The sequence below is a fragment of the Diabrotica undecimpunctata genome, chromosome 10 (assembly GCF_040954645.1).
Source record: "Diabrotica undecimpunctata isolate CICGRU chromosome 10, icDiaUnde3, whole genome shotgun sequence".
Classification (NCBI taxonomy): domain Eukaryota; kingdom Metazoa; phylum Arthropoda; class Insecta; order Coleoptera; family Chrysomelidae; genus Diabrotica; species Diabrotica undecimpunctata.
In genome coordinates this window covers 50728334-50755560 of record NC_092812.1, presented here as the reverse complement: position 1 = coordinate 50755560, position 27227 = coordinate 50728334, and the positions used below count along the sequence as shown (strand labels likewise).

The following is a 27227-nucleotide window of genomic DNA, read 5'->3' as shown; positions in this document are numbered from 1 at the left end:
TCCTCAATTATACCTTTTTGTTTTAAACAATGATCTGTGACTGACCCCGTGCGATACAAATTATTTTCAAGGAATTTATATGAAGTCTACGTTCAACAATTTCATGACATTATTGGATGTTCAGTTTTGTGAAAGCGTCTATGTTAGGGAGATTAATGGAGCACACATGAGTTGTTCAGGGATTTTGGCTGAAAATTGATTCATTGTTTATTTTTATTGTGTAATAATAGGTGTATCGTCTATATAATAGAAGTTCTAGTATCTACCGGTATGGATCGTTTACAGTGTAGGGGCCTTTATGCTACCCCAAGCGAGACCGTTCTTTATCTGCTATTCTTATCATTGAGTGATACAAAAAATATTCTATTGTGGAGGCATACGCAGACAATATAAGTGAGTTTGTTATCTAAGGGGATATCATATAGTTTTTGGAGAAATATTCTGTAATTTAAGGTGTCGTAAGCGGCATTTAGACTGAAAAATACCACCCCTGATACCCGATATTTTTCGTACCCGTCTTTGATTTAGTATTTGTGATGTACGTGATCTTCCCTGTCTACAGCCACTTTTGTCTTTTAATTTAAGTTTTTCGTCTAATATCGGTGATATCATATTAACGATATTGTGCAAAAGTATTTTGAATAGCTGACAAAATAAAGATATTAGCCGATAGTTTTTGTGGTCGTTGGAGTGTTTGCCAGGCTTAAGTAAGGTAACAACTTTGGCTTGTCTCTATTTTTTGGGTATCTCCTAATTTGAATACAGTTGTTCATCATCTGGATAAGTCATTGTAGTGTTTTTGGTCCAGATTGCGTAATAAGCTTTGTGCTCAGATCCTCAAGGTCGGTAGTTGTGTTATTTTTCATTAAATATGTAGATGGTGGATCCAAGCTCCACATCATTAAAAGGTTCTCTCAGCTGACTGGTTTTGTCCTTTCTTACTTTCCGACAGAAATAGTATGTCTATATCTATAATGTGGTTTTCAGCGATCAGCTATATACCAAATACCCTAGGTTAGTCCCTATATGTGTTTCCTGTACTAGAAATTAGTCAGATTCGTGTTAACTCATATGTCTGATAAATTTAAGTAAAGTAAAGTTTATTGATTTTTAGATATACCCTTAACAGTTATAGACATATGTTATTAGAATAGTTGGTCCTAAAAAGGACCAATTTGACAAAATCATATTAAAGGGGTGACTGAAGAATTAGCCAATTAATTAATTAATCATTACCCGGGGTATGACCGATTGCGGTGGTCTTATTAGTACTCCAATCTTCCTAAAGGCTCGTTCTTTAAACCCCATAAGTAATGCGTAATCTTTTTATTAAAAATTTAAATTTTACATGCCGTGTATTACTTTTTGACGATATGTCGAATCAGATTTGTATAGTAATAATTTTAGGTTCTAAAGAGCCTCTTTGTGGAAAATAAATAAGTTTGTTGGCGCCACTGTTCAGATGATGGGTTTATCACAGATGTCAAAGTTTACATTTTAATTCAATGTTCTATTTACGTATCTTCAATATTAAAAAAGTAGGAAAAGACATGTTTATGCTTTTATTTTTTTAAATCTATTCTGTTTTCTTTCTAGAGTTCCGTCTTTTTTGAACGACCTGTGTTCTTTTTTCAATTGGGCACTTGTCGAAAGCTATGACAAGTACTCTGTCCTCTGCTATTCTACATTAATATGACATTCATTATTTTCTCTAAACACTTTGTCCTCTGCTGTTCTACATTAATATGGCTGACTTATTTTATCTTTCTTGCAGCTATTTTAATGTTTATCCTGTGTATCTTCTTCTTCTTCTTCTTTTTCTTTTTATATAGACATAACTCTGTCTGTTTTTCATTGTGCTTCCAGTAAGTTGCCTTTCCATCGTTTTCGTGGTCTTCCTACTGATCGTCTTCCTATGGGTTAACCGTCTCTTGCCGTCTTTATTGTTTTATTTGTTGTCATTCGGCTTATATTATCGTTCCGTTCTACTCTTCTATTTCTTAACCAGTTCTTGATGTTCTTCACCTTGCATCTACGTCGTATATCTGTACTTCTAGCTCTGTCTCATAGTGTCTTACCATCAATTTTTCTAAGTGTTTTCATCTCTGCTGTTTCACATCGTTTTTGTCCTCTCTGTATCAGGTCTTGTTTCTGCCGCGTATGTCATTATTGGTCTGATGACTGTTTTGTAAATTATGCCTTTCGTTTCTTTTCCGATATTTTTATTTCTTCATGTTTCATTTAAGCAGCCTGTGGCTCTGTTTGCTCTATTCACTGGATCTTTCACTTCAGTTTCGAGCTTTCCCTAGCTAGATAATGTGATGCCTAGATATTTAAGCTCCAACCCTTGTTCTATTATCTGACCTTTTAGCTCCAATTAACATCTTAGTAAATTTGCGGTAGTAACCATGCATTTTGTCTCTTTTGGGGAAATTAACATGTTAAATTTTCTGGCGGTTGTATGAAATTGAAGCAGCGTACGTTGTAAATCATCTTCACTTTGAAAGAGTAGTATTGCGTCGTCTGCACAGCAGATTAATATTATATTATATATTATTTGTTTTTCTTCCATTTGGTATCCTTTTTTAGTTTTTACTTTTTTATTATTTCATCCATAATCAGGTTGAATAATAGAGGACTCAGGGAATATTCCTGTCTTAACCCATTGTCAGCTTCAATAGGGTCGGTTAGTTCTTCTTTTACTTTTACTTTGATTGTGTTTTTTTGGTATAAATTCTCGATCGTTTTGATTTTTCCTAGAGGTATCTCTCTTGCGTACAATAAGTGGATAACGTTTTTTAATTTGTGTATCTTCTGTATATTAGTATTTCTTCTGCGTATTAAAAGTTAAATTTTGGTTATTATTTCTTAAGATTCTATTAACGTGTTTATTAATTGTCTTGTTTCATGTGTATCAAGATATGTGTATCATGATAGATTGTAATGCATATTTCATTTAATGTAATTATAGTGCTCTTTGCGTTTGCCAATTACTATCTCACTTCCTCAGTGATAGGTCTTTTTTTTCCTCATCAATAACCTTATCCTCGCGCGATATAGCTATATAGCCCCTCTATAGCCCCGTGTGTACTCAAGGCAACAAAGGAGTTTTTGATGCAGAAAACTTTTTTAAAACAATTTCCGACTCTAAGATGCCCTCTGTTAATTTCAGGCAACATTTGGTTATACATTTTAATACACTCTATGAACCTATGACGAAACCTATATGGAAATGTTTAACAGTATGTCAAATGGACATGGCTGCCTTATTAGTTTGTATTTTCGATAGTGATTTATTGTTATAAATTGTGTACAATTTATATAAAAATATATACCGAGGCATTATATCAGCATTTATATATTGATTACCGTTGAAATTTGTTTATTTTATTGTGTTGTTTCAGTACTGTGATAAAAAACAGGTATGTTATTTTGAATCCACACTGGACCATATTATTTTAAATTATTTTTTAGGATGGATACAAAAACGTTCTACGGGAAAAGCAGTAAATATCCGAGGAATCCAAAGACTCTGACTTTGACAGTGATAATAAGAGAGTGATAATGAATTTTCCATAGGTACTCAGATATCAATCGATCCAGGATCAAATAAAATGGAAAATGAAGATGATTTGTACGAAGCAAATTTAGACCAGCTCAAATAGTTGACACTATATCTAGGAATCGCTGGGAAGAAATAGAAACTAAAATTCATTTCAATAATAACGAAAATATGCTCAACAATAATGATAAGTTATACAAATTAGACCATTCATCAACGGTCAATTTCAAAATTTTCAGAGTATTCCTAGGAGTGAACAATTGTGTATTGATGAACAAATGATACCATTCAAAGGGGCACATTCTTTAAAACAATATATGAAGAATAAACCCAAAAAATGGGGATACAAGGCATTTGTTTTGCGTGATAGCAATGGTATTGTTTATAACTGGGAATTATATACAGGAACTGTTGAACATTCTCTTCATTAACTAATGTAGACACCAGCGGTAATGTAGTAATAAGATTGTGTGAGATAGTCGAACCAAACAAATACTATAAAGTATATTTTGACAACTGGTTTAATAGCATTCAGTTGCAGAATGAAATGGAAAAACGTGGACTGCAATGTTTGGATTTGCTTAGTACATTTGTTGGTTCTGAGCCTACTTCGTTAGTCAAGAGGTGGGATAAGAAACAAAAATCAAGAATTATTGTATGCTGTCCAAATTCAGTGCAATTTTATAATAAATTTATGAGAGGTGTCGATCTTATGGATTCACTAATTGCTCTTTACCGAACAGACATAAAATCTAAAAAGTGGTATCTAAAAATATTTTTTCACCTTCTGGATTTAGCTGTTGTTAACAGCTGGTTGTTGTATTGTCGTGGTTGCGATTACTTTGAAAGAAAAATCAGTTGCCTTTGTTACAGTTTAAGTCCCACTTATGTAGCGTACTGTTAGCAAGAACTGACCAGATCAAAAACAAAGGACGTCCCAGGCTCAGTGAAATTGAGAACGAAATTGTAAAAAAACGGAAGAGAGGACCTACTGCTATTGTACCACCGAAGGAAGTTAGGCTTGACCAAACCTTCGACTGGCCCGTATTTTCAAGAAAAGGGAAGATGCAAAAAACCAGGATGCTGTAATACTTCCAAAGTAATGTGCGATAAATGTAAAGTTGCTTTATCTTTTACAACTACAAATATTTGTTTTTTTGATTGGCATAATAAATAAGTATATAACTTAATTCGTTAGTTTTTGCTGCCCACAGTTGCCTGAAGGCAATACTCCCAAAACTCTCCCCAAACAAAATTTAAAAAATCTAAAAAAAATACTAGTTGTAAATGGATGGATATTTGAGCACATATACAAATTAAAACATTTTCTCTTAAGTTTACAAAAAAAGTCGGGCAATAGAGGGCTAAGATATTTATATTTCACTATATGCTCTATCATTTGGTTTTCATTTCAAATTAGCACCTATGACGAAATTTATAATATCTAAGATCTAGTGCTTTCATATGAAACTGGAATAAAACACTTGGTAGATAATATTTATTCGTTTTGAGTACCTACACTTTTTTTAGAACCTAGTATATAAAAGAATAAATATTTGTCTGTTCAGTGTTGTCCAAGTCTGTAAAACATAAACAGGCTTAAATATTAGATTATACATTTATTAAGAATGTTCAATTTCTAAATTGAAGATTTTATATTTAAAAATATGAATAGGTTTTTACATTTTATTTGACGTTTTAATCTTTTAATCGGAGTTCATTTTTCGAAAAACTATAAAATTGTGAGAACAAATTGCTATGTAAAAGTACAAGGCACTATTCTCATGCTGTGAGCTTTGCTGCTCTGTTACTTTTATAACGCTTAAACTATTTTTAATTTATTGTCAATGTTTTTGAGGCGGGTTTCCTTAAATGACCATTTTTAAGGTTAGTAGGTTTGATTAAATGAAATTGACATTAATTTGATAGTTTCCATTTTATTAGTACTGATGGTATATGACTATCATCTGTTGGTTCTATATATCAATTTGAACGTGGAAGTAAGAGCACTCTCTTGTTAGTAATTTCAGTGTAAATTGTGACGAAACCAGAAATAACCCATAATATTCTTCCCGTGTGATCTTAGTATTTCCGTTGATTGAATAGTATAGGGTATCCAATATTTTAATCAACGGTATGTCAGAGTTTTATTAATTTTTATATATATTTGCAAAATAAGAAATAAAGTTCAGTACAGGCAGTTAAACAGCTGATCTGTCAATTTAGAAGTAAGAGCAAGTATAACAAAACTGTCGACTTATTTTCAAATGTACTGCAAAGTTATTTAAAAAATGTGACCGAATTAGCGTAACACCTGTTTTGAAAACTAAATATTATGAGACGAATTGGGGATATTATATTACACAAACTAAACCGCTTGCCTACAAAAAATATCATGAAAATACGATACGGTGAGAAAGACAGCTAATTGCCACATAAGTATCAATGTAACTATAGCTCACAAAATGGGTTCAATTACATTGCAATTTTTAAATTTTTCATGATAAAATAAAGTGATTGATTGTTGTTTTGAAAAGGTAAGTTGTTTTTTTATTTTTGTATTCCTATCATCTGATATTGTAATATCAACAACATTTTTCATAATATATTCTAAAATAACGAAATTACTAATAACGAACAAAAGTTTTATTAATTTCTTGTTAATATAATTATGTAGAAATTTAGAGTTTTATCTTGTTCTTACTATAGTGCTAAAGCACAAATGTAGTCATAGTCTACCGTATTTTTTTCATAGTGGTCATAGTTTTTAATTGTAATATAGCTTATGTGTTTATAATAACTAGCGCATAGAAAATAATAAAATTTTGTACCCTGTGCTTTATGTTTATTATCCTTTATTGTATTGGAACATCTAGAAGTATAGCAATACATTTTAATTGTTGAACAAAAGAGAAAATAAAAACACTTTTTGTGGTGTGCCACTTAACCATACACAAAATCGTACACAAATAGTCAAATGGTAGTAAAAGTCGATAAAGGCCGCCAGACGGCAGAGGCATCGCCGCGCTCGATGTCTATAAGTACTATGAAATGTTTTTCATACAGTTTTCGGATCAGATTTTTCAAAACATCAAATTACATCTTCTTTTTGCCTTTCTTTATTTAGGCTAACCGCTACTGTTTTTTTCTTCAGCGTTTCTTCTTAATCTACATTAATGTTATATTACAATTCTTTCTGGAACGAGCTATAATTTTTCTCAAATAACCATTTTGTGTGGTTTAGTCGCCTTAAGGTTTAGCATGCTTTGTCAGATGCTCTTTAAAGTCCCTTTTAATATTAATATCGTTTGAGAAATTTTTCCCAGATACTTATATTTCGTTTTGATTTTCAATCTTCTTTTAATGTTAGTTTAAATGGTCTAGTAGTGTGTTCGTACAGTTCAGTTATAAGCAAAATTAGGTGTTGTACACCTAATTCTTTTAGTATCAGTCATAAGTGTATTCATTTGACTCTGTGGAACGCTTTACGATAGTCTATAAAACAAATCCATAGTGGGATATTGAATTCCCTAGACTTTATACTTTTCTTGGACTTTTATTATAATAATTTTAAAATTAAATGTTTAATGAAAATCTCTACGCGACTTTAATGCATTAAATATTTTAATTAAAAATCGACATATCTATTGAAATTAGACAGTAAAAAAGTATGTTATTAAAGATTGATTTATAAATTATTGTAGTTTAAATTCAACTACGCTATGAAACAAATATTGCATGTCATAAACTGCAGTAATCCAAAAATTATAAAGATCTCCCTGTTGTTTGAGTTTTCTTTAATTAGTAGGGTAACAAACATTATAATCCTACCGAAGGAGCCTCTAATTTCATAAACTCTTACACGATTACTCTATCCGATCTACGTACATTTATGAACTAAATGTTTTAGTGACAATGCCTTTTAATAAAAAATACTAATTAATAAAAATGGAAACTTAACTTTTCCAAGTTTATAATAGACACTTTCTTATGTTTAAAAATATATAAAATAAGTAATATAAATTACCGCCTTGTTTATTAAAACTAAAAAGTAAAATAAAGTTATGTGTCGGTTAACAATTTATATTTAACTACATTAGCGAAATAATCCTGAAATTCCTTCACGACTAAATTGATGGATATTTAAATAAATTTCCTGCTGCCTTAAGTGTTAAAATGTACCTGCTGTAAAATTTAAAAATCTACTACTAATACAATTATTGGCAACATCTCAGGAGTTTAGAAATGTATGCAACATGGTAAATACGGATCCCAAAAATGGTTTATCCTATTGTGGAGTCCACTTAATGCTACATGTTGGTCGGAGTCTACATAAAGCGCTACTTAGATAATAATATACACGGTGTATATTCTACTGGAGTTAGTATAATACCGTTTTAGAACGGAGCTTACATTAACCGCTAGATGTATATATATATATATATATATATATATATATATGTATATATATATGTATATATATGTATATAATTAACAGATGCATAAAATGTATATTAATGGTCTGCTCTATTTTTCTTACTTGACAGTTTTTCGGCATTTTGCAAGAAGTTTTGGCTTCTTGTAATACTTATTACCTCTTGTAACTGAATATAGGGGTACAAAATTATTTGACCAATTTAAGAGAAAGTTTAGAGGCCACGTTATCTAAAAATATAGATCATCCTGTTTCTTGTTCTCGTACTAAAGTTGAAAGTAATCTTTCATATCCTTCAACTTCTAATACCTTTTCTTGAACATGTCAAATTTTTTCCAATTGAAAATTTTATAAAAATTGCACAAGTTATGATTTTTTTCTGTCTGCAGGAGCTTTGTGTAAAGATAACGCCAGATATTTCCAATCGTGGTCTCATTTATTGGGGTTTTCTTATAGTAAGCTTATTTTCCTATTGAATATGAAATGGACCCAAGAAAATAAAATACGTTTCACATGAGAGAGTTTTAGGCAATCTGTATCTGTCTATAAAATATGTACTCACAGATCTTGCTTCTTGAATGCACAATTTACCTACCAACACTATAATACTGTATGTTAGCGTAGTGTAAGAATTTTACAATTGTTTTTACTCTATAAATTAAACAATTTAACAGGATATATTAAATAGCGCATATTTAAACTTTGACAGTTATTTCACGTTATTCATGACTTTAAAATGATATTTCCAATATTGTTGAGTTACTTTGCTTGGACGACTTTATTGTAAAATAGTTCATTCGATTATATATGAAATCAACTTTAACTTGAGAATACCCGTCAGAACAAATTATAGCATGTGTTTGGGAAAGTATTTACTATTTATTTTTAAATTTTACATTTAATATTTTTCTTTTTACTGTACTATAATATGATATTATTTAATGGTATATTCTAACTATTTATTTGCTTTAAAATATATTGTTTTCTGTTATTCAGTAAAATCTCATTGTTAAACTGGCTTAAACACATTTAGTCTGTTTTTAAGATCAGAGAATTTGAATTCCTTTGATATTTGGAAAGTATGTCGTCATCACACAGAAACCGCTGTAAAGTATCATATTTCAGAGACCATTAAGTTAGATTACCGCCATTCATAAGCGCCATACAATAGCGCTGATTTTTGGGGGAGCACTTGTCCCATAGACCACCTAAAAACGGCCAGAGGATTTTTCTGACCATCTCAAGACAATACTTCCTACAGAGACAGCGTACAGTAAGCATATCGAGATTATCGGGACGTCTCTTTTTGTGCCTCGGACGAGCGTCGCGACGCGCAGCGACCAATTCTACTGCCTGTTACGATTAACACACCAATATTTCAAAGGGTAAGTTTATTATTTGTACAGATAACAGTAATGAGTAAAGCCAGCAAATTATCGTAATTTATTTACAATTAATATTTGCTATTTTCGCTAATTTATTCACAATCAGAATATTCCATTTTTTCTTTTATTATTATTTCTAATTTCATTTAACCAGCGACCTCTAGTTTTACACAAAACATTTGGTCACTTCGAGACGGACAATAAATAATTATACTTTGATTAATATTTTGTTTCATTTAATTAATAAGTTTTGTATCTTTTCAATTGAACTTTGATCGGTCCTTAGAATTTTTTTGCATTATTTTAATCGTAATTTACATAATTAAATTGGATCATATTTACAAAGCAATTGTTAAATTCATTTCTACTTTTTAATTCACAATATTAGTAGGTACTTTTATACATATTGATTATACCTATATGTTACATTTATCATTTATTGTATTACATCTTTACATTTTGTGCCAACTGATTTTTTTTTTATTTATTTTTATTCTACTTTTATCATACTTTCCAACTCGTTCTGTACGTCTTGCGTGTTAATTTAACTACATTTCTTTTATTTATTTCTTTTATCTTACCTTTCGTTACTTACCTTTTTATCGATATTTTCACTTGTTTGTTTAAAACCGTTCGCTTCTTTAAATCTAAATATTATCTTCGTCTTGATTTGTTAATTTATGTTTGCATTGTGTTCTTTTTCATTTCTTTTATCTTAAAATGTCCAACAAAATAAACAAAGCCAAATTTTCGCGCCATACTCGGCATTCTCTAGATTAAAGGAAGCCTATAAAACGCAGTCAAGCATCGAAACCATACACGCTAATAATTATTCGTAGCCAGGGTAGATGAAAATCAAAGCCATTTATCGAGATTCTCATACATCTCACAACCTCATTTCAATTTAATTCATTGTTTTCTTGTACTTACTCTCGATCATAGCTGTCTTATTTCAATATTTCAGTCAAATATCCGTTACCTGTGGTTTCGCCACCGCCACAAAGCACCCTAAGGTAACTAATCAAAGTGTTAAATGTGTCTTACGTTTTGGTTTTCACCCTTTCTATAAATATTCGTATTTTTTATAACTAAACGGTTTCAAGAACTTTGTTCGTAGGTTAAACCACATAATTCTTGTGTACGCTGCCTGACTTCACCTCATTCACGAATGTACGGTTTGTAGAAATTAGAAATCCCAACATTTCTAATTTTGCTACACAATCACATTTAATGTCCTCGTCTATTTCTTTCCACATGGTTGATACATATCAAATATGTTTTCGGCAGCTTCTATAGAATTTGTATTCTGCTAGATACAGGCTTTACAGCCAATTTTATTTCAGTGATTTACCAGATCACACATATTAGTATTTAGCTCCTATAAACATACTCATAGGTGTTGAATTGGTTCTTCGTTTCTTAAATTCTGGTCAAATTCTTGGCGAACCAAATCACCCTGTGGCCTTAGAAACCTCTGTTATTGAATAAAATTATAAAACCTAAATTATGTTCTATAGGGCGAGTCTCTAAGACTCATTCCATACTTTATTTCACATCTTTCGGTACTTCTATGTATACAAATATAGGTTCTACAAAGGTTTTGGGAAATCGAAAACAGTAGGCACCTGTTAGTTTTGAGCCGCAATGTCCAAGCTCGTAAAGGATATTTCTAATGCGGTAATTTTCAACATGCCTAAACATATTAGTTTTGTCCCAACATGACCAAGCTCGTGGAGGATATTTCTAAGTTGTTGATTTTCCGAAAGTTAACAGGCCGATATTCTGTTATTTCACCCTTTTTACAACCCAATCATCTTTATTTATATTTTTTCTCTTTTCTTTTCGATACTACGATAATTTTATTACCTGAATCCTAAATCCGATTTTAAATCGACTATTTTTTATTACTCTCACGCAGTTTTTAAAAAACAAATTTTTATTTCGCTTTTAAATCGACTATTTCTTATTACTCTCGCAGTTTTCAAAAAACAAATATGTATTTCGCTTCTTCTCTCCAAAATTCGTACTAGCTTCGACGCCAATCTATATGACGTTCGAGGTGTGTCGCTAATCGACTCTTTTTATACTGGTCCTAAAAGGGCATCTCGTTCTTTACTTAATTTTCGATATTTTCGTTGTTGTTTCATTTGCGATATAAAGCAAACGTATCAAAAAATTAAAGTAAATAAGGAATTTTGGAACTATAAGGGGGTTTTCGGATTTTTCTAAACCTCTCCGAGAGTTTTTACTACGTACCGTTACTTATGGCACTTCTTCGTTTTATTTCGCTTAAAAACTCTACAAGCGTAACTCTTTTATCTACCCACCTTCTGCAGTGAGCACTTATTCAGCTTCTAAAGCTCGATGGTTTTTTCGCTAAACAATGTGCCAACAACCATCTCGACGGCCTTCACGCTTCAAGTGATTTTTTTATCTACTCACCTTCTGCAGTGAGCACTCGCTTAGCTTTTAAAGCTCGATGGTTTTCCGCTAGACAAATCAACAACGTCAGCAACCATCTTCGTTTATTTTCAAGGCTTTGGCCCAGACATTTTGGACATGTTGTTCGTTGAAAAAGAGGAACCTTCCATTGTTACGGTGCTAGGCCTAAAATGGGACCTTACTACTGACTTCTTTTCTTATTCTTCTCGCCCCTTTGACGAACCTTGTACAAAGCAGGCTATTCATTCGTAAATCTGTCGTATTTTTTTTTTCTATCCTCTTGTTTTTATTTTTCCATGTCTAGTCAAACGCCTTCTACAACCGCTGTGGTACTTTAATGTATCCTGGGATGATGAAACATCTGAACAGATACAACTGACCTCTGTACTTGTATGTGTTACATTTCTAGTGTTATTTCTACCCAAGACCATCTATCGCAAGATCGAAGCTCTTGGCAGCTATACTGCTGACTGATCTAGTCACTTTTGTCAACGAGTCTCATTCAATTTTCATGCTCTTTCTGATTCTTCAAGATTGGAGCTCTTTGCAGCCATATTGCTAGCTGATCTATTCACATTTGTCAAAGTGTTCTTCCGATTATCTAATGTTTGATCTGACTCGGCGATTGCGCTCCCTTGAGCTATCTTTCCTACCCACAAATTGCCAGTTATATTAAATACATGCAAGAATTGATACCGACCCATATATCGCAAGATCGGAGCTCTTGGCAGGTATACTGCTGATTGATCTAGACACTTTTGTCAACGAATCTGGTTCAATTTTCATGCTCGTTCTGATTCGACAAGATTGGAGCTCTTGGCAGCCAAAATCTCATTGTTAAACTGGCTTAAACACATTTAGTCTGTTTTTAAGTGCAGAGAATTTGAGTTTCTTTATTATTTGGAAATTAAGTCGCCAGCACATAGAAACCGCTGTAAAGTATCATATTCCAGTGATCATTAAGTTAGATTATTGCCATTCAAAAGCGCCATACAACAGAGCTGATTTATAGGGCGAGAACTTGTTCCATAGACCACCTAAAAATGGCCAGAGGGTTTTTCTGACCATCTGAAGACAACACTTCCTACCGAGACAGCGAACAGTAATCATATCGAAATTATCGGGATGTCCCTTTTTGTGCCTCGGAAGAGGGGCGCGATGCACAGCAACCAATTCTACTGCCTGCTACGATAAACACACCAATATTTCAAAGGGTAAGTCTATTCTGTTTACAGATAACAGTAATGAGTAAAAACAGCAAATTATCGTAATTTATTCACAATTAATATTTGCTATTTTTGCTAATTTATTCACAATCAGAATATTGCATTTTTTCTTCCATTGTTATTTCTAATTTCATTTAACCAGCGACCTCTAGTTTTACACAAAACAGCATGTGATTATAACATTCAAAACAACAAACACGTTGAGACCTATTTTATCTAAAACTAAACCTAACAATGAACAAGAAATAACAGAGAATTGTATTTATATAATACCTTGTAAATGCGATCATTTTTATTTAAGTGAAACGTCAAGACCATTAATTTTTAGAATAGGTGAACATCAATCTTATATTAACAATAGAGAATTTGATAGATCTTAAATATGTAAACATGCATGAAAAAATGAACATAAGATTCAATGGAAAGATTTAAGTATAGTCCTAAAAGAAACAGATGGTAAAAAAAATCAAAAAAGTGGCTTTAATTGTGCTAAATGAGACCGATTGCGTCGCAAATTCCTTGGCAGTGTGCAGTAGGATTTGGTTATCTACATTAAAAAAAATCAATAAAAAGAAAATACATTATTAGTAAGATTAGTAAATCAATAATATATCGAAGATACATTATATACCTTTTTAAGTAACATACATATAAAATCAGAGTTGGTGTTTATTAAGAGTAAACTAAATATATGACCAAATACTTAACATATCGGGATAGTATGAGGTTTTTACTGATTTTTCCTCATGATTTACTATAGTCTCACTAACGGGAGAATTTTACTGTCATATTTGCATCTTTTCAAAGACAGATCACATGCTATAATTTGTTGTGACGGGTATTCTCAAGTTTAAGTTAATTTTGTGTAATCGAATGAACTATATTAGAATAAAGTTATTGGCAGGTAGGAAACAATATTGGCAATATTATTTTAAAGTCTTCTAAGCAAACTAAGTCTTCTATTTTCACTAAGCAAAAAAAACAAATTTTTTTTAAATTTATTACTGTTTCTATTTTAAGAACGATTTTCGAAGTGGAAATCGAAATCAAAGTCAAAAATAAACTTATTTTAAACTTATATTGTGGCTCATTCGCAACGAAAATAATAATTTTTATATAATTTGGCAATATAAAAGTTTCCGTTTTTTGTATCCTTTTTATTTTTGTTTCTGGCGGAATTAATTACTAACTAGAGAATGTGATGGATATGACACTCACAATATATGTCAAAATAATTTATTTTTTTATTTTCAATATTTATTTTATATAAATGTAATATCTTTCTTACTTGAAATATTCGTTCACTAAATTTGTTTAAAGAATGGAAAAATAAATCACCCAACGATCTAAACATTGGTTCACTGCTAGTAGTTTGGTGGTTTTCATATATTCCTTAAACAGAAAATATTCTATAATATAAACGAATTATTAAAATATTTTAGTAAAACTATACGAATAGAAGTAAAATTATCTTTTGAATTATTAAAAAATTTAGTGATTTTAGTAGGTGTAAGCACTTTCTTGGAACAAGAATGTTTTGTAGAACAATAACTTAATACTTTTATTAAAATTATAGTCGCAAACACAATATCTAGTGGTTCTTTCTTTTACTTCCCTTTTTTAAATTTATTTATTTATAAAATTTAACAAGTCCTGAAGGCATTTATTATAAAGCTGAACAGGTCTTAACGGCTTAGGGCTTATTAACTTAAAAAGGCAAGAGGATATTTATTTATAAAGCTTAACATGCTTTGAAGGACTAGGGCTTATTTATTCATAAAGTTAAATAGACCTTAAGGGGCTAGAGCTTATTTATTTAGAAAGCTTAATATTCCTTGATGGCCTAAACCTTTTTTTTTTTATAAAGCTCAAGAGGTCTTAAAGGCCTCGGGCTTATTTATTTATGAAGCTTAGCAAGCTTTGAATGGGTTAGGCTTATTTATTTATAAACTTTAACAGGTCTTAAAGCCCTAGGACTTATATAAATTTAAACGCCATTAGGTCCTTAAGAGCTAGGCCTTATTTATCTATAAAGCAAAACTGGCCCTTTAAGTCTTAGGTCTTATTTATTTACAGACCTTAATACGCCTTGAAGGCGTAGCACTTATTTATTTTTAAAACTCTACAGGTCTTGAAACCCTACGGCTTATTTATTTAAAAATTCAGCCTTAAAGGTCCAGAGATTATTTATTTAAAAAGTTTAACCGGCTTTGAAGGACTAGGGCTTATTTATTTTTAAAGGTTAATAGACCTTAGGAGGTTAAAGGCCTAACGTTAATTTATTTATAAAGCTTAACAGGTCTTAAATGCCTAGTGCTTTTTTTTATAGCCCTTTTTCTATCCGAATTGTCGAATAAAGGCCTTTCCCATTTCTCGCCATTCATCCCTGTTGTGTGCTAGGCGTTTCCACATTGGTCCTGCGACTCTTTTGATATCGTCGCTCCAGCGCATTTGAGGTCTTCCTCTTGGTCTCTTCGCATCGTACGGTCGCCAGTTTCCGACTTCTTTGTTCCATCTACCATCTTCGAGACGTTCGTTGTGTCCAGCCCATTTCCATTTTAATTTAGCTGCTTGTTTCGCGGCGTCCTTTATTTTTGTTTTGTTCCGGATTGCTTCGTTCGTTTGCCGATCTATTAGTGAGATACCAAGCATCTGTCGTTCCATGGCTCGCTGAGTTTTTCGAATCTTGTCCATGTTCTTTTTTGTGAATGTCCAGGTTTGAGCTCCGTAAGTGAGAACGGGAAGGATACAAGAATCGAACACTTTGGTTCGAAGGTTTTGGGGTATCTTTTTGTCTTTCAGTATCTATGAGAGTTTTCCAAATGCAGCCCATCCCATTCTTACTCATCTGCTTATTTCGGTAGTTTGGTTTTCTTTGTTTACCTTGTAATTCTGACCCAGATATATGTATTCTTCTACATGTTCCACTTTTGTTCCTTGGATGGTTATCGTCGGTTGATCATCTTTATTCGACATTAGCTTAGTTTCACTCAGATTCATTTTCAGTCCTTTTTTTTATGGATTCCGTATGAAGCTCATCGATCATCGTCTTCAGTTCTTTCCAGCTGTCGGCTATTAGTACTACGTCATCTGAATATCTTAGATGGTTTAAATACTTTCCGTTTATTGATAGTCCCTTCGTTTCTCAATTTAGTGATTTAAAGATGTCTTCAAGTGCGGCAGTAAATAGTTTTGGAGATATGGTGTCTCCCTGTCTTACTCCTCGGTTGATTTTTATTGGCCTCGTTTTCATTCCGTTATCCATCGTGACTACCATTTCAGCGTGTTGATTTATATATTATGTATTAATATCCTATATCTAGAATCTATTCTGCTGTTGACCAGTGCTTCCTCAATAGCCCATAATTCTATGCTGTCAAAAGCTTTCTCGTAGTCTATAAATGCTAAACAGATTGGTAAATTGTATTCGTTAACTTTTTCTATTAAGACCTTTAGTGTGTGAAGATGGTCACATGTACTGAACCCTTTTCTAAATCCGCCTTGCTCTACTGGTTGATATACATCGAACTTGGTTGTCAATCTATTTGTAATTATTTTTGTGAATGTTTTATAAAGTTGTGATAGTAGTGATATTGGACGATAATTTTTCAGATCTGTATTGTCCCCTTTTTTGTGTATTAATATTGTGTTAGCAGTATTCCATTCCTTTGGTATGTTTCCTTCAAATAGGCATTTATTAAAAAGTATTTTTAGGTACCTGATGACTTCTTCTCCGCCTTCTTTCAACATTTCTGCCAGAATTCCATCACTACCCGGTGCTTTATTTCTTTTCAATTCTTTAATTGCATTTTCTATTTCTACTTATTTGCTATTTGCTTAAATAAGTTTCTACTACTTATTTCGGGCATTACTTCAGAATATACGTTTGTTATTTGTCTTTTCAGATTTTGCTTTGTAGAGTCGGGTTGATCGTTTCTTGAGCGGTATAACTCAGTATAGAAGTTTTCAATTATGTTTGATATCTGAGCTTTGCTTGTTTCTAGTTGGCCTTGTTGATTTTTCATAGTTATAATATTTTTCTTTCCTAATTTCGGTTTGATATATTTCAGACTTCGATTTTTCTCTATCACTCTTTCTACATGTTCTTGTTGATGTTTTTTAATATCGTCTTTTATCAAATGAAATCGTAGGCTTCCACGGCCAGAGTCAGAATTATAGTTTATTCGTCTTCCGGGTTTGGACCGTGTCATTTGTGAGTGACCCAAAAGTGGGTTCATCTCGACGTTTCGCTACAATTGTATGTAGCTTCTTCAGGAGAACAAAAAAGGAAAAAGAAAACAAAAGACAGGAAGATGGGTAGTTAGCAACGGTAACTCAGTTACTCAACGCAACCAGAGGCGAATACTAACTACCAAGATGAGCATTTGGTCACAGTAACTCAACTACTCAACGCAGCCAGAGGTGAAAACCAAATGCCAGGACAGGGATTCACGTCCAACAGCTCAGAACACTAACGCGTCGAGAGGCGGGGAGTGAATCCGACGATTACTCCGCTACCGCTCTATTTATAGTCGCGGTGACCTGTCGTGTAGGGACGTATCGGCACACTCCATGGCGCGAACGTCAAGAAGCGCGTGCTGGCCAATCATGTGGCTGCATCGTGGTAGCGGAACCGGACGGCGGCTCTAGACTGAGATTCCAGATGGGAGACAAGTAGTATCCTTCCTCTCGATTGATATTATGTGGATTTTTTCGGATCTCTAGAGATTCGCGGATTTTCCTGGAATAAAAGAAGGGGCTCTTAGAAATAATATGGGTTTTTTCGAACAATATGGAATGACCGGTTTCTTGGCAATGTTCTGCAACTGCAGAATGGGAGAAAAGACCTGATCGAATGCATCTTTGATGCTCTTGAATCCGAGTTTTGACGGAACGACCAGTTTCGCCAATATACACTTGTCCATATGAACAAGGAATAGAATAGACACCACAGGAAGATAGGGGCGGTAATGGGTCCTTAGGAGAGGGTAGATATTGTGAGATTTTCTTGGGTGGTCGAAAAGTAGTCCTGATACCTTCTTTGCGAAGAATTTTGCCAATCCTATCAGTGACACTTCGAATATACGGAAGAAAAGCCACAGGAGTATTACCCGAAGATTCTGAATTTGTCGTCCTAGGGTGTAAAGGGGGATGTAGATGTCGGTGTGTAATATTTTGAATTGTGGACTTGGAGTAACCTAAAAGTAATCAATATCCCTTAATTAATTATTAAATAAATATAAATCCAATTTTAAAATCTATCTTAGTAATTTTGAGTAAACAAATGAATTTCTGATCGCTTTGGTTTACTAAAATTTTTATCCTAAGTTTAATTGTCTTTTTGAGAGAGATCAGTTAAATAACTTTTTGTTGTCAGTACCAACATTCTGAGAACGTATAAATTATGTCTTGAAACAAAAAAAATGTTAAATTTATTTGTCAAAATAATTTTTAAAATAAATAGACCTGTTCACTAGCTTTAGAAAGTAGAAACTGTTTACTAGCTTCAAACATGTATGTATAATCAGAGATATCCGTGCAGAAGACATCCTACAAAAAGCCTTCCTAAAATCGCTTCGTTAATTCAGGCAATGTGTTATATTTAAAACCATTAATACCAAAAACAGTTTTAGGGATGAGAATGAACAGACGAGTTATGGTACATTTAATAGAGAATCCACATTTAAATACGCGTCGATTGTTCAATAATACAGAGTTTGTAACGAAATATTTTGCCTACCACATGGGGTATTATTACAAGGGGTAGAAAATTTGGGACAGAAAATATTGGGGCGGAGATAGTGCAAGCTAAATAATCGATAATTGTGCGAACGGCACTCAGGGTTTGTTTGGAGAGCTGTGGTCGTGGATAAGTATATGGCAAGGGGTCGGATTGGGGCAACTACAAAAAAATTAAACAAAGGGGTACTAACGTGAATCTCCTGGGACAAACAGAATAAAAGGAAACAGAAAATACCTCTAGCAATTTAAAAAGAACGCCGCTTCGAGGTGCCAAATTATAACCATTACAACAGCTAGTTGTAACTATTGAAATAATTAATGAAATAAATTTTAAAAACTGAAAACAAATAAATTGACCGCTATCATAAGTCAATCTCTAAAATTTACAATTTTTTAATTATTAAAAATTTAAATTGTTATGAAAGCAATTTTTGTTATAAAAAAATGTTTACTTTACTTTGAAATTAAACACAATCAGTTACCTGGATTTTTACTAAAATACACTGAAAAAGTTCAGGGATTACCTTCTCTGCCACGCATAAACTGCATCTCCAAACTGTGGAAAAAATATCTCGAAAGGGCTGCTTAGGACATGGAGGATTAAAATGGGCAGCACTAGATACAAACTTCAAACTGGACTTCTTAAAAAAACAGAAAGCTGGAACATCAGAATTGCTGCAGGCGACACAAATCTCTTAAATAATTTTTTAACCTCCTCTGTAACTACACATACTTTACAATTTACTTTACACTGCTACAAATTTCCATGAAAAAGGTCAAAAACAGAAAACTTTACAAATTCGACGAATAAATTTGGATCCAAGCTAAAATCGACTACCTCTGGTAGCGATTCTAACGAGAATGACGAAATTATCTTTAAAATTCATTCACATAATTTTGAATAACAAAACACTTGACGGGAATTAAAACGCAAAATATCCTATTAGAGGCTTCGATCAAAAAATACCGACAAAATACGCATCTTGTGAAATATAAACAAAACTATAAAATGGTTTACATTAACTTCGGCGACGTAAAGATGAATTGGAAGAATTGGGTGTTTTAATACGTACGAATGGGAAATGAAATACACTAAAATATTCTTTGATTGCTTAAGCAAATACGAGGGGATTTCAATACATCTCCAAAGAATTTTGAAATGCTACAAGTTAAAGTAGTAATAGACATTTTATCGCAATATGGTTCATTCATAGACATGTAATTATTATTATTACTATGATGAAAATCTTCACTTATTTCGAGCTACCTCCCGCTTATCGATTAGGTAAATATTATACTGTAACTTAATAAGTTAGTTCAAATAATTTTTATTAACATACCTACTTTTTTTTAATTTTTGATATTTTAATTTATGTTTATACAATTAGATTAAGTTTTTTATAATTTTTGTTTGTTATACTTTAGTAGGAATAAAAAACTGATTAACAAAAAAACTGCAAAAACATAAAATCTATAGTTATCCTCTAAATATCTACAAAAAGAAACATGCTAGGTATATAAAACCTAATACCAAAAGAAACCTAATATCGATGGCGTCACGACAAAAAGGCATAAGCGCCAAAATTTATAAATTTATGTTTTGGTATCAAAATAAAATACATTTTACGTCGTATCGACTATTAAAATGACGCAGCTGTAAAAAATTCCAACTCGACTAAAACAAGCTTTGAATTTTCTAACCGCCAAACGAGTTTCTTAAAAGATGAGACACCGAAATCAGTAAGCGACAAGATCCGTAGTGGAAGGTGGTGCTTACGTCTTGGGTCTGAAAACGTGGTTATATCAATAAGGTAAACAATAATTTGAAATATTATTAATATTTAATGTTTTGTTAAGCGTTTAGTTAGATTATTTATCTTGAGAAATCATAATATACCATAAGAATGTACAATTTTACCGACTGTCGGTTAGGCCTTTTCAGAAAAAATTTTTTCGTTTATCTAACCGCCATTTGGCCATTTAAAATACACTATGACTTAGATTTGCCATAGAAAAGTTACTACTTAACCGACTTAAATAAGGTTTGAACCTAAATAAAATATATATTGACTTTGTTGTATAGTTTTCTTTTTTTTTAATTTTAAAGTTATATTTTGGTAGTAATATTATTTTAAAAAACTAACATTTGAATGGCGCTTACTTCTTTTTTTTAATGGTTTTTAGAATAGTTTCTCGGGGGCACAAAATAATGAATCTTGCATTGCAATCCATTTGGGAAGATCAGAAAAGCAATGTGCAGGAATCCAGCGGAAATAATAAAAACCATGGTTCATTTTCCACTGAAAATGAGGTCCTCAATGAAGCGCTAAAGTATAATATTCTTTTAGAGCCTGTACTAAAAGACCATGAACAAGAACTGCAAATGCCTAGTTCTGTTCTAGATGATGATGCCATTGTGGATTTCAGTTTTCCTTAAGTCTAAATTTGAATATTGACAGCCGTTTATTTTCGAATATTGATGAAACTGCCGAAGAAGAGACTGATTTATTAACCTGTGATAAAAAGCTTGTACCTTACTCAGATAGTGATGATAATGATGATAGTAGTAATAATGCCGCAATAGTATTTAGTTCATTAGTTGATGATAAGATAGGTTGTAATGATTTTATACAACAAAATGATTCTTTAAACTCCGAATCAGATTCATCATCATTGACAGTATTTTTTAAAAATGAGACTGAAATTGACAGCATTAGTTCTAGCTCACTACGTTCTAGCTCATCAACTGGTTCAATTTTCTGTTATATCGGTTCTTCGTTTCTATTAGTTTGTTTTGTTATTGATAAATGTTATTTTCTGTTATCAAATTTTGATTTGCATTTTATTTCTATTAGTTTTATAATACAACTTACTTAGTTATCAATGTAGAAAAAATGGTACGTTTTAATAGTTTTTGTTGTTTTTTACTTAATATAACGTGATAATTATATTAACTTTTATTTTTGTATTTTTTTCACCAATATAACTCTAAGAAACTCATAAATATATTATTGTGTATTGTTTAATTTGTATTATTTTTACTTAATTGTTATGCTTTAAAATGAAAAGATTTATTCTCCATTTTTGTTATAATTCCGTAAAATTAAAAGGCGTACAAGTTCCTGAGCGACATTTTTCGATCAAAATACTTTTTTCGAAATATGGTAACCGCCTTTCAAAAAGGCTTAAACACCACAGAACCTAACATTAAAGGGGTAAGCACCAAAATGTTAAATATCTCATGTTTATAATAATTGTTTTATAAATAACATATGGTAAGTCAGAATGCCTCAATTCGATAATAATAAAATGCCAAAAAAATTTAAAAAAAGAAATATTAAGCGATATTAAACGTTTTTTGTGTCTCCTGAAAAAAACTGGCAATGGCGCTTATGCCTTTCTGTCGTGACACCGTCGATATATAGGGTGTTTCAATCAAAGAAATTAAAACATTTTGTATTCAAAAATAGTGATCACACTGTATATTCTATTACATTTTTATTACCTTGAAAACCTAAACCACAACCCTTTAAATATTACCTTTTTACTGAATAAAAGTGTAAATATTTCAAAAATTATTGCCTTTAGGTCTATAAACCTTATAAACAAAAAAAATATTTAAAAATGCTTTAATATACAGGTTGTTTCATTTAAAAAAAAAATACAACTTTGGTTTATTCCATTGTTCTTTTATAGTCGAAATTAATTTTAAATGAAAGACTTCTTTGTTATACATAAGTTTGGTTGTAAACATTTTTTATATACTCCATAGTTTAGCGATAATCAAAGAAAGCCAGAGGTTTGGCGCACCTCGTATGTAAGTATGTGTGTGTGCGTGTGTGTGTGTGCGTGTGTGTGTGTGCGTGTGTGTGTAGGTGTGTGTGTGTGTGTGTGTGTGTGTGTGTGTGTGTGTGTGTGTGTGTGTGTGGGTGTGTGTGTGTGTACTATTAAAATTAAAAAAATATGAATGGAGATATTTTGTGGTAAAATATAGACTACACCTTGGCTGCAAGTGACAAATCGTATTTTTAAGAGATATATCAAGAAACAATAATATTAGGCTTAATAAAAAATAATAAATTCAAATATTTAAGAATAGTTAGGATTTACCTATGCAATTAAGTATAAAGAAACGTAACTTATTAGTAAAACATAAAAAAAAGGTGAACCAAGGATTAGATGGAAAATTTAAAAAAAAAAAGATTTAAACAATCTTCAAATTGTAAACTGTAGGGAATCGAAACCTGAGATGCTAGATAATCGCACAAGTAATTGAAATACTAAGACAAAATACTACTTCATAGTCCATAGTAAAGTGACGGTCTAATTAAGTAGAGAGTTACAGAAAAATTTGTTATGCAACTATAAAGACATAATGTAGGTACTTTGCGAATTACACCAAATCGTGAAAGGTGGTAAAGTGTAAAATATAAGGTAGTTGGCAGTTTTTTACACTGTAATTAAGTAAATTTAAAATATATTAGGTACATAATAAAAACACCATTTAGTTGAATCATTTACAATACAAAAAATACGAGCATTCTTACCACTCATCTTTGCAGTTAATCACTGTATTATAAATTGCAGAGATCATAAATAATGTTGCATATTTATACTACTTTGAAATTAAGAAAAAACAGTGCGATAACTATTTTATCAGCACCGACATAAATCCACTGCATATAACAAGTGACTTAGTAACAATATTTTATAGAAATCATTTAAATAAAGAAACATCGTCAAACGTCTTTAAATGTTGATTTGGCTTATTTTGTTTGTATATTACTTTTTTGGGTTTTGCTTCGTATTAAAATGAAATAGGTATTTCCGGTAACAAAACATGATAGTTCAGTTTCTTGAAGCAATACAGCTACTGTAGTGGATCTGTAGTATCACCAGTCGTAGAATCTGTAAAATAATTCTATTTGTCTGTTCTTCTCTTCTTTAAAGCTGTAATTTTGTTTAGAACAAACTATTTTGGTGAAATAATTACAAAAACTCTGATATCCTGTAATCTGAAAGTGTGACTACCTATTTTGGACTTGTGCTTTGCTAAAGTTAATTTTTTTAAGCGATTTTTAAGCCCCCATATTACCATCCTGTTTTTCTGTGATCTTGTCAAGGGGGCTTAGAGGCCTTTCAGACAAGGATACTGTATCCGAGATACGCGTATCCAAGACGCAGATATTACATAGACTCAAATGGAGCTTTTCACATGGGACGCGCGACGGATACAGTATGCGAGATACCGAATTCAGTATCTCGGACCTTCCTGTCGCCGACGACTGAATGCGTATGCCAGATACAGAAGAAACATTACGTTAAATGAACGCTTTCAGACACGAACACTTTTGCACCACATTCCATAGACGTGTGATTTTCTGTCGAATAATTGTGAATGAGCAACGAAAGAAAGGTGTTTTCTGAATATAGTTAAATAATGGAGCGTGCTGTATTTGATAATGACAAATTTATTTGTTTGGTACAATCAAATCCCTGTCTATGGGATACAGCATCGCCAGATTACTGCAATAGAAATAAAAAGCAGCAGCATGCTGGGTCGCAATTTCTAAGCAAATGTGCGACAATTTTGAGGCCATGACTGCAGTAAAGCAAAATGAATACGGTAAGAAATAAACATGTTTTTATTATAAATACATAGGTATTTTGTTTCATACGTATACAGTTTAGTTTTAAAAGTTTGCTAATTGGAATTTTGATTATTTAACATTACACACACTACATTATTGTGAAAGGAATATGGTCATTTTTTATTTAGGGCGAGGTAAACAATTTACAAATTGAAGATAAGTACACAGATTTATTTTGAATTTAAGTCATAGACTTTAACATTAACTTAAAGTCATAGAAAGCCGTTCTTTTGATGAAATACTCTTACGCATAGTTGTGTCTTTTTTACTCAATTGAATTTCCAAAATTTTATGTAGTTCTTCAAACGACTCCACAGACATTCGAAAATAATTAAAAAACTTGGATTGCAATAAATCTTGATACAGCAAATTATGCGTTCCCTTGGTTTCTTTAATTCTACAATAGGATGAACCCACAAATTACGTCGTCTTTTCAGTTTCTTTTTCTTTTTATTTAATATGTACCACAGCATAATACACTTTTCTACATCCATAATTTAAAACTATAACCGCACTGCACTGCTACTGCTTTCATACTGACGAGCATGCCTGTGAATACGATACAGCAGCCATCGCAAATTCTGTATCTTGCATGTAGTATCTCGCATACAGTATCCTCCTCTGAAAGCCCTCTTAGAATCCACAGTAAAATTTTCCACTCTAGTAACAAAACAAATAGCGCAGGTCAAGCGTCCTCCATTCCATAACCGCGGCGGTGCAATGTTGTCATTGGTAGCGACTTATCGCGAAAATAGCGACTTTTTACGTGCTTTGCGACGTAGCGGCGATTTATAAAAAAAACACCATTTTGTAGCGACTTTCTCGAGCATAAAATAAAATATATCACATTTATTTTAAAAAATACAATACACTTCAAAAAACACTTATTGTATTTTTCGAAATGTCTAATTATATTATATAGCCATGAATTGATTTATTTGATATTTAAATTTAATTTATTTAAGAACGTGCGCTACTGATTACCAGCTGCCTTGTAATTTAAGAGTTGTTTTGCGCTTCTCTTTATTCGGGACTTTCCCGGAATGCATCATTTAATAAAATGCACGCAACTTTTGCTTTCGTTTTCGTGCCGGCATGCAGGGTATTTCGTTTCTCTTCTCGCTGGTTCTCGGTCTGTTGGTGTATTTGGATTATTTATTTGACGCATTTATCGCTTGGTGTTTGTTTTTTTTGTCATACAAAGACTGATAATACCATAAAGAAATACTTTGAAGCGTCGACTTCAACAGCAAAAAGAGGTAAGTTGTATTAAATTATTCAATACGGTAATAACATACTGCTTTATTGTTTAGGTTACGATGCATCAGAATAAGATAATAGTGATTCTGAGGAAACTAATGACACTGAAAATCAAGCGCCGGAAAAGAAAAGGGCAAAGACATCCGAAAAGGGCAAATCACGAAAACAGAATTTTTCTATCAAAGAAGATCCTCTTTTCTCAGGATGGTTATTAAAAACTACAGACGGTAGAGCTAAGTGCATTTGCTGTAATATTAATTTGTCAACGAAAAGATCCGATTTACTAAAACATGCCAAAACAGTAAAGCATAAATTAAACTATGATAAGGTTTTCAATGCCAAAACAATAAATGTTTTATTTGAACAGAAAAAAGTTACTAAAGACGTGATGATTGCTGATCTACGATATTCCTTGTTGGTTATGGCATATAATTTTAGTTTCAATTCTATGAAGCATGTTGTGGACATATCAAAATTGATCTTTAGTGATTCTTCATTGAGTGGAAAAATTACATTAAGTAGAACGAAATGTAGTTTAATTGTAAAAAATGTAATATGCGATAATTTAAAATATATTTTTTCTGTTCTGGTTGATGAAAGTACAGACATTTCCAATAAGAGTAATGTGCATTTTTGTAAGATTTGTAGACTTTAAAAAAAATTAACAACGCAACTTTTAGACTGCATAAAAATTGATGATGATCAAGGAACACCTAAAGGATTGTTCCTTTTATTCGAACACTGCCTTAAAAAATTTGATCTCAATTTTAGAAATATTGTTGGATGTTGTTCTGATAATGCCTTTGTGATGATGATATATGAATAAAGAATCCTTCAAAACTTACTTGCTAAACAAAATTAAAATATAATCGCAGGCGGATGTATTTGCCATAACGCCCATCTTGTAGCTTCTGCTGCATCAGAATGTTTACCAACTAATTTGGAACCCTTTTTACAAAATATTTCGTCATATTTTTCTAGAAGCCCTAAGTGCTAATCTTTTTTTTGAAGAATTTCAGGTATTTTTTAAAAAGGAAAAACACAAAATTTTAAAACCGGCTAAGACTCGATGGCTATCGTTATCTAAATGTGTAGAGAGGGTACTTAGCCAATGGCGGATTCTACTAGAACTATTTAAAGTTGCAGTTCTGGATGATAAAAAGTCAGTAGCACAGCTTATTTATAATGAATTTTTAAACCCCTTTGTAAAAGCTTATTTAGAATTTCTTAATTTTATTTTACCACTCTTTAATGAATTTAATTGTTTTTTCCAATCCGAGAAAACTTTATTTCCCATTATTGCCAAAGAAAGTAAAAGATTCATTAGAAAATTGTGTGGAAAATTTGTTAGGGCTGAATTTATTACTGATGAATCCTTACATACGTTAAACTTTTATCACATTCACTGTTTACTGCCATTAGAAGAAATCGAACTTGGGCTTAGCCCAGATACATATAATGCCTTCAAAGACTTAAATAAAGACGACGTTCAACAATTTAAGTTAAAATGCTTTCTACCAAAAG

The 27227-nt window shown here is 32.0% G+C and overlaps 1 protein-coding gene across 2 annotated transcripts in view; it reads right to left on the bottom strand.

The window, feature by feature from the left end:
* Positions 1-23393, bottom strand: part of LOC140452406 (luciferin 4-monooxygenase-like) — a 50738-nt gene extending 27345 nt beyond the window's left edge. For both annotated transcript variants that reach the window (XM_072546637.1, XM_072546636.1), the window contains exons 1-2: positions 23340-23393; positions 14339-14442 (exon numbers count right to left, since the gene is read on the bottom strand). In XM_072546637.1, the coding sequence (XP_072402738.1) occupies positions 14339-14442; positions 23340-23346 (111 nt within the window). In that variant the 5' untranslated portion in view covers positions 23347-23393. The remainder of the gene's footprint in view (positions 1-14338; positions 14443-23339) is intronic.
* Positions 23394-27227: the final 3834 nt, after the last annotated feature.